Source organism: Lissotriton vulgaris, chromosome 1_1 (genome assembly GCF_964263255.1).
Source record: "Lissotriton vulgaris chromosome 1_1, aLisVul1.2, whole genome shotgun sequence".
NCBI classification, from domain to species: Eukaryota; Metazoa; Chordata; class Amphibia; order Caudata; family Salamandridae; genus Lissotriton; species Lissotriton vulgaris.
The window spans coordinates 1,242,141,604-1,242,150,222 of NC_141685.1; the positions used below are offsets into that span (position 1 = coordinate 1,242,141,604).

The window sequence follows — 8,619 nt, forward strand, 5'->3', positions numbered from 1 at the left end:
GTCTGTTTCTAAAATCCTTCCATGCTATTGCATTACTCTGCACAGCGGCATCTGTTTTATTTAAGTTCACGAGGTGCGGTTTCTTTACACTGTGCTCCGAGTGTTGGTTTTTATTTTTCATTCCTGCCATGACGCTCTGACGTTGAACGTCCACAGCGCCCAGGCAGCGTCTCTTCTCTGTGTTTGGTGTCCCAGTACACAAAGACCCTGAGTTACAGTTTGGTTACACTGGTTGCCTGGTAGTTTTGTTTTGAAAGACGTGACATGCCGTGTCTCTACGGCCTTGTTAGTATCTTGGTTCTCAAAGACCCTGACCTGTATTTTGTTAGCAGTACACTGTGTACTGGGTGTCTGTTTTAAAGCTCCTGAGATGGGGTGTTTTATGGCAGTGCGCTTGGAGTCTGTATTTACAGTCCCGGATATGCCGATACTACAGAGTTAATGTATTTTTAAATGCGCCTAAGGGCATGAACAGCGCCGCACTGCCTTTCGGCGGGTTTTGTGCGGTGAAATGGCCCATAAGGAGCATTGAAGCCTTATATAGCGCTACAGTCCAGGATGGGCATTGAGTACAGGCTGCAGGGTTGGATTGGGAATGAAAATCGGCACGGGCACGCAAAAAAAAAAAAAAATCGGCCCACATTTGCATAATGCCATTCCTCAACTGCCTGCTTCGGTGTAATCTTATAAAAAAAAAAAGCAGGGGGGTTTTATATAATGCACACGTTAGTTCACACTGCTGAAACACACCTGGAAGCAAGTGAGGCCACTTCTACTCGGGCCCCTGCCCCCGCTCAATGTGTGCACACGTTAATGGCCCGGCCAGCTAGACAAAGAGAGTGATACCGCTGCCTGTTGCTAAACAGGAGGAAATGAGCGCCCATCTGCCTCTAGAAAGGCCAATCAGACACCCACTGGGCCGCTGGCTGTTAGAACAATAGAGACAGCGCCCACATCGACCCCAGACTGCTAAAAAAAAAGCAGCCCACAGCAGGAACTCAGACACCGGCCCCTCGGGCATTGCCCGAGTGCCCAGGTTACCAATCGGACGCTGAGTACAGGCTGATGAGACGAATTGCTGGTGGTGTGTGTGCACAGCGTTCCTCGGTGGGTGCACTGCCGTGTGCAGCTTCAGTGCAGTGCAGGCTGGGAAGCAGCACTGCACAGGTTGTGCAGTTGCATGGCCGTTGCGCGGGGCGGAATTGCAGCTGCGAAGGGGGAGTTGCGGCACTCGGTACAGACATGTTGCTGGCACAGTGCTCTCTTCGGGGCGAATATACTCCCTTCGTTCAGTCAAAACAGACGAGGATGCATATATATTCCTCTTATCTTTAAATAAAAAAAACGACACCTATTTGCAGAGGCAAATGTTGAGATTTCTTAATGTACTTTATTTGATCCCTCACGAAACATCCAAGACTCGTAAGAATTAGTGCGGGGGTGTTCGGGCTTGTCGTGCTCTGCTGTACATACTGGTGGGGTCAGCACTGGCTTGTCACAGCAGGCGGGAGCTGCTGGTTGCATCCCGGCCTGTCACAGCAGGTAGGAGCTGCTGGTTGCACCCCAGCCCGGTCTGTCACATCAGGCGGGAGCTGCTGGTTGCACCGCAGCCAGCATGGTCTGTCACAGCAGGCGGGAGCTGCGGGGTGCACCCCGGCCTGGTCTGTCACAGCAGCAGAGGGGACAGATCGGGGACAGGAGCTGAAGAGGGTCCGCGGGATGTGGCATCTCCTGCCCGGTGCCTGTTTTCAGCAGAGTGCACAGCCGAGCTGGAGCTGCAGGCAGGTCTGCAGAGCCGCAGTTTGCAGCACATGGAGACAGCGAGGGAGAAACGTCAATTTGTGCAGCAGGTGCAGTGGCACCGGACACCCTGGATTATTGCTACGTTTTCTAATTAAACCAGCTGCCAGGCCCTTTCCTTGCTTGTACCGGGGATCACAACACACGGTGTCTACGCTACTAGTAGGCAAGCCGGGAAGGCGCTGCAGAGAGATCTGCAGGGCGCAGCACATGTGCATACCGGTGCCACAGCTCCCGGAGCCCGGGCTGGCGCGAGCGCCGCTGCCCCCCGCAGCAGGAGAGCGGTGGGCGGGGTTCCCCTCGTGGGTTGGTGTGAGTCCTCCAACAGGCAGCGTGGGCGGGAGCCTGGCCCTGCCCCTCAGTTTCAGGCCCCGCCCCCGCATGGGTGGATATAAGGCGGCGGCGCCCGTCTCTCCAGGACTCACTCAGCCTTGTACCTCTCGCTTTATTCCTTGGATAACTTGGATACAGTATGCAGAGCGCCATGTTCCTCGCCCTGCAGCACAACCGCAGCAGCCCTCTGGAGAACACCCCCAACAACGGTCTGCAGCAGAAGGGGGACGAGAAGAGGGGCCGCATGAGGAAGACCATGTAAGTGTCCGGCGGCTGATGGAGAGCTGCTCCCTGCATGCACCATCGCTTTGGCGCTGACCCGGCTTCGTAGCTCTTGTGTCTGCTTGTTGGGAGTGGCGGTCAGTTTGTCTGGAGCCTGTCTTGTTCGTCCTGTCCACAGTCACCTGCGTTGCCAAAATGTGTAGATTTTCCTGATGTCCGTTGTTGCGAGGCAGTTCCACGGATAAGAACTTTCTACCCTATGTAGCGCCTATTTGACTAGTAGCGCTGTCGGTTATCATGCAAACCATGTCCTTTCGAGTTTTCACTCGCGCTCAGGAGACTGGCAGTTTGTTCTAGTCCTGTTCACAAGGAAACTGGGATCGCTTGTTTGCGGGCGTTTGGTGATAATGGGTTTAGGCGATTTTTTTTAAAGGCGGGCGTTAATATGCCTTTTTCTGGTGGTTGGCGGTAGTCTGGGCTTGGTGGTGGTTTCTTGTTCACAGAACTACTGGTGAGAGTTGTCTGTAATCCCTGTCTGTGCAGTGTTTATGTAAGTCGTGTGTTCTGTCAGTTGGCCTCTGTTGTTGCAAATGTACAGTTATGGGCGAGAAGGGAGTTTTGCCGAATCCCAGGGTAGTGCCTAAAAGGGTAACTGGGAATTGCATTTATATAGCGCTTACTACCCCTGACCATTCGTTAGCGCGCTTTACTGCGAGTAGCCATTTGGTCCTACTCCCGTCCTCAATGTAGCACCTTGTTGGCCATGCTACCCCGGCATACGATGGCGACTGTATAACTAGTTATTTTTGTGTAATTAAAATGACAATGGACTCCATTAGTCGTTGACTGCGAAAAGCAGAATTTGTATGATTTCCAAAGTCCCCCCTAAAGGACATTGTAACAGAATGGTTCTTTTTTTTTCTCGCTAGTGCAATTAAATTGGTGTGAAATCCCCATGTATTTAGCTCAGCGGGTTAATGCATCTGCTGCAGAAATATGCGAGTGCAGATTGATTTGAAGTCCCAGTGGGCTGACTAAGACGTTCGTTCTTATGTACTTCGGATGATTTCCTTTCTGGGTACATTGCCTTCCTTCCCCAAATCCCACCAGTGCCCGATTTCATTGAATGAACCGAACAAAGGGGTTAACATAAACGTCTGTCAATCCGCGATGATATGTAGTGCAGGAAAGAGATTATCAGCTTTAGTTTGAGGCACCTTCACCGCACCTTGGTGTAAAGGTCACTTCCGGGGTTGTGGTGGTTCTCTCGAGCTTGTGCCACGTACTTGGCTCTGGAATCGACTAGAAAAGCCCAGGGTGTCGGAGAGAGCGAGTGAGTGGGTGTGTGAAAATTAGATGCATGCTGCTTCCTAGCGCTGCGGCCGAGCCGTGTGATCTTGTGCATGCCCATCGCCCACCGTGACCCCATCGCCCACTGTGACCCCTGTCGTTTGTGCATGCTTACGTCGTCACACTTGTTTCACTTTTGCCAAGAGGAACATGTTTTCAAAGTGCCTTTTTACTCTTCCTTTTTAGTTTGAAAGATTGGAAAGCCCGCCTGAACTACTTCCTGCAACATTCCCCCGCTTCCAACGACACCCCGAAAACCGTCCAGGGCAAGAAGGGCAAAAAGTACGCCTATTGCAGGTAAGAGAGTCTCCCTACCTTGTGTGTAAATATTGCATCTCGGGGTGCTGCTGGCATTATCAAGGCCCCTTGGCCTTCCGAGTCCTCGTGCCATCAGAATCTCGCGATGCCCTTCCTCTGACATTCTGTTTAATATATTTAGGTACGCTGTCTAATAAATTAACCCTGCGTTTTCTTGCCTTCCTCAGACCTTCTCCCGAAGAAGCCCAAAAGTGGTCAGAAGCGTTCGATGAGCTGCTGGCGAGTACATGTAAGTCTAATGTTTGCGCCGAGTCTAACCTCCTCCGTTATTGTGGGGGTACTTTGAGACTTGGTTACCTACCGATACCCAGGAGTTTTGCAGTTTTGTATACTTAACCAGTTTTAACAGATTACCTCTATTGTGAAGGTCGGTTAATCTAATTGCCCGTCACACTGAGTACTCGCCATGGGCTAACAAACTGGTTCCTTTTTATCTGACCCAGTGGTGGTGGGTGGGCTGGTAGGGGGTAACAGGAAAAAATACGTTAAATGTTCCGGAAGTGGGTGGCTCTCTGCCTTGTGGCGATGCTGCTTCACAATTTTAGAATCCCAAGTGAAGGCGGGCAACTTTAGTGGACAGTAAGACCTGTTCCTTGTAGATTGTATAGGATTAAAACTTTTATTGATAGGATTAATACTATTATTGACAGTTTTCGATAGCCCAGAAACGCATTGAAAGGTAAGAAACTAGGGGGCATATTATCAAGACAAGCGATACAATTATCGCCGTTTTAGCGACAGGAAACTGCCGCTAAAACGGCAATAATGGGCTTGATAATATGCTGTATGGAATTCCAATTGAAGCCCATGTTAGATATCTTTCACATTTAACATAGGCTTCAATTGGAATTCCATAGAGCATAGTATCAAGCCCATTATCGCCGTTTTAGCTACAGTCTTCTGCCGCTAAAACTGCGATTTTATCGCCTGTCTTGATAACATACCCCTAGCTCCGCGATATGGCGACGTGTTGTCTTGCACACGCTAATTAAGTCTTGAGTTTGCCAATACTAAGCCACTCAGGATTATAGGCAGTGCACTGGGTGGTGAGGCGAGTAGGGCCTTTTAGGGGTTTATCTCAACTGCGGCTCGTTTCCAGCTGACTTACACCCATGCCCCTTCTTTTCCAACAGATGGCGTCACGGCTTTCAGGGCCTTCCTTAAGTCGGAGTTCAGCGAGGAGAACATCGAGTTCTGGCTGGCCTGCGACGAATTTAAGAAAACCAGGTCCCCTCACAAGCTGACGTCGAAAGCCAGGAAGATTTATGACGAGTTCGTAGAGAAGGAGGCTCCCAAAGAGGTGAGAGGCGCGGCTCGCTCAAAGCTGCCGGGGCTATTTTAAACCAGACCTGGCAGATCCTCAGCAGTGCTGTGTGTGTGGATGACGTGTTCCTGCGCATAAATTAAGCGTCCCTTCAAACGTTGCTATCTTTCTAGTGAGCGCTGCTTTCTATTTATAACCAAATGCAAAGTAGCCCAATCCCCACCCCCGGCGCAGCTGAATTCCCTTCCTTTCGTTCCTTCTCCTTCCTTCTACCAGACATTTAATTTGTGTTGCCCTCTCCCATGAGCCCCCCCCCCCCCCCCTTCTGCTATCTCCAATGCTGGTGCCGGGGGACCGAGAGGAAGGACCTTCAAATTATGTACAACCTCACCCACGTTGTAGGGGAGGGGGGTCATGACGTACGACAAATCGGGGGTTGGGTCTCAATACATGTGTGTTTTGTAGATTGGCAACCGAAAGGAGCAGGTCATGTCGCCCCTCCCATCATTTTCTTGACTACGTCATGGAGATGGCCGAAGGTGGTTGTTCCCAATGTCCACCACTATTTCAAGTCCCTGTGCTTCTGTTGCAAATGGATTGGTCCGTTTTTTTAAGCAAGCCTGGTGCTGAGGCTGCTGTATAGTTAGGAAAAAAACCTTAGCAGCGTTCCTGGAATGTGTGTGATGATACACGATGAATGTTTAGCATTTGCCATATCTAAACTCTGTATTAAAAGTTATTTCCTCCTTTCCGTTTCAGATAAATATCGACTTTCAGACTAGGGAGAAGATCACCAAAAGCCTCACAGAGCCCACTCGCTCATGCTTCGAAGCTGCCGAGAAGCGCGTCTACAGCCTGATGGAGAACAACTCGTATCCTCGCTTCCTGCAGTCTGAGTTCTATCAGGAGCTATGCCAGAGGCCACAGATCACCCAGGAGGCTCAGGGCACATGAGCGCTCTGCGTCCACTGATTAGCGCCAAGATTCCAGAAGGAGTCGTTGTCTGCTGGAGCTCGGAGGCCACCACGAATGGTGTCCACTGAAAGTGCCCATGGGCTACTGGACCGTCAGCAGCCCTGGACTGGACTTGCCTGTCGGACAGAAGACAGACTTGGACTTTGAGGTGTAGATGTTGGTGGTGATGGTGGCTGGAAGTAGCCGGAGATGTCCGTCCATACCTGGTTTCAAACAGGTCTGCGTGTGGAGTTGGGGACATTCTGGTACCCTTGTGTAAATCTCCTTGGAAGGCCTTGAAGTGAGTCGGCCGCAGGCCTCTGATCCTTAGAGCTGCCCAGCCGGACACTGCTGGCCCACGTGGGCTTCTTTCAGTCAGTCGGTGCAGAGTAATATGTGTTCCGTTTCAATGTCAATGTGTAGGTATTCATTCTTCATCCTGGTGGGTGGTACTAGCTGGTACAATTCCTCAATAGTGCCCCGCGTGTCACTCGCCATCATTTTGTGCTGGACATTGATTTGCGACCCTGTCTATTTTGTTTAATAAATGCTGAATCTCTGTCCTGGGGGCAGATGGCTCTACATTAATGTTATTACCAGTTGATGACTTGTGAATAAATAAATATATTTTTCTATGACAATTGTGTTGCGTGCTTTCATAGTTGCTTTACTAATTTTACCCTTTTGAGGAAGAGGCATATTGCTAGCTAGCGCCCGGTGAGATGGCGCTTACCCTTCCTGGTGCCACAGGTGTTGCAATGTGTCCAGGATAACACTGGGCTTGGGTCCTCCTAAGTATTTATCTTCAGCGCGGTGGTCTTTGTAGCAGCATGAGAGGTAAGAGGGAGAAAACAATCGCAATTGAATCTCAATACAATACAGTGTAACTAAATGTGAGATTAGTAAGATTTAATTATAAATTTAGAAAAAAATCAATATAGACCAGCCTCAACATTATCATATAGAAATACAGAAACAAATTGTCACCCTATATACCACAAAGCAGATAACTAACCTACAATGACCACGCAAATGAACAGGAAAAATAATTAAACAACATCAAATGATACACCACGGTAAGCATGAGCACGCTATCCCTATACTGCCCTAAAGAGACAACCCTAAACTAAGAAGCATTGAATAAAGGAGTAATTAGAAATGCCCTCCAACCATGGCTAACATGTTACAAAGGGTTTTGTATGCTAACTAAGGCTTTGTCCACACCTGCAGTGGAAACAAAAATACAAACAAATACATTGTATATTGAAGGTTAAATATGAATTCCATGCTAGGCTTTAAATGTGAGCTTGAACTGAATGGTTCTTGAGGTCCAAACTCATATAAAAATTAGAAGTCCACAAATTACAAATATGTGCGCATTTCTATACAAATAACAAATGCAGCTTCTTAACCCTTTGGCTGCGTCGGGCAGCCCACAGCTGCTTGACGCCAAGGGTGGCGTGTGCGCCGGACGGCCAGAAGCCGTCCGATTTGCGCACACGTGAAATTTTCCAGCTGCGGGAAAATTTCGCCCGCATTTAAAGGGTTAATGCATTAACAAATTACAAAGATGTCATTTCAGATGCCCCAATGTGGATATACTTGCTTGTTACATGCATACTTTTTCAATCATTAGTCTACATATACTGTTTTACTAATGTCAGAATGAGACAATTTAAACGTTAACTTCTCCTAACTTAGTATGTAAATATTACAAAGACTTTTATTAATCTCGTTCTAAGGCCAAAATTATAAGTCTCATTAACTTTCACATGGAGTACTTTCAATATGCAATACTCCATTTTCCTTCGTAACACTAATCACACAGAACTTATTCGAGTGCTGACTTTGCATGATTATGGTGCACTCCTACAGGATCTCAGGATAGAATCAAAATTGCACTGCTCCAGTACCGATCTAACTACATTGAGGGATAACTTGAGATTTGCTTTCAGGGTAAGGAGCAGGCTTGAGTTCAGGAATCCACTCCCAATGAGATGTTTTCACTCTGGGAATGTTAATGATTGGGCTCAGATTATGGTTAGTGTTAAAGTTTAGGTTTAAGTTTATGGGTAGAGTGAGTTTAAGGGTAACTGGCCTATTTGGGGTTAGGGTAGCGGTAGTGCTACGCTTAGAATATATATGCACATGTGGGAAGTCTTGTAAGCATGAATAATCAGATAAGAGTTCAACGCAAGTGGCAAATTGTGCAGCATTAACCTATCCATGGGGGGGGGGTGTAATGAGTTTTCACGCCACTTACTAATGTCCAATAACATATTAACCTTCAACTTTTTGCAATTGCTCCTACAATGGCAGTAAATTTATCGTTAACTCACGGGTGGAAAGTACACCATCTTTTCGTTATTTTCATATTT

General features: G+C 48.2%; 1 protein-coding gene across 1 annotated transcript; it reads left to right on the forward strand.

The window, feature by feature from the left end:
* Positions 1-2,211: 2,211 nt before the first annotated feature.
* On the forward strand, positions 2,212-6,882 carry RGS2 (regulator of G protein signaling 2). The gene is made up of 5 exons (XM_086964498.1): positions 2,212-2,391; positions 3,892-4,002; positions 4,191-4,252; positions 5,157-5,323; positions 6,047-6,882. The coding sequence occupies exons 1-5, from the start codon at positions 2,273-2,275 to the stop codon at positions 6,239-6,241; spliced, it is 654 nt and encodes a 217-aa protein (XP_086820624.1). The 5' UTR covers positions 2,212-2,272; the 3' UTR covers positions 6,242-6,882.
* The last annotated feature ends 1,737 nt before the right edge of the window (positions 6,883-8,619 follow it).

Bases quoted from the DNA above. Each gene is read 5' to 3' on its own strand.
- RGS2 (XM_086964498.1), top strand. From the start codon at position 2,273: ATGCAGAGCGCCATGTTCCTCGCCCTGCAGCACAACCGCAGCAGCCCT. The intron at 2,392-3,891 runs GTAAGTGTCCGG...CTTCCTTTTTAG, and splicing joins GGCCGCATGAGGAAGACCAT to TTTGAAAGATTGGAAAGCCC. The intron at 4,253-5,156 runs GTAAGTCTAATG...CTTTTCCAACAG, and splicing joins TGAGCTGCTGGCGAGTACAT to ATGGCGTCACGGCTTTCAGG.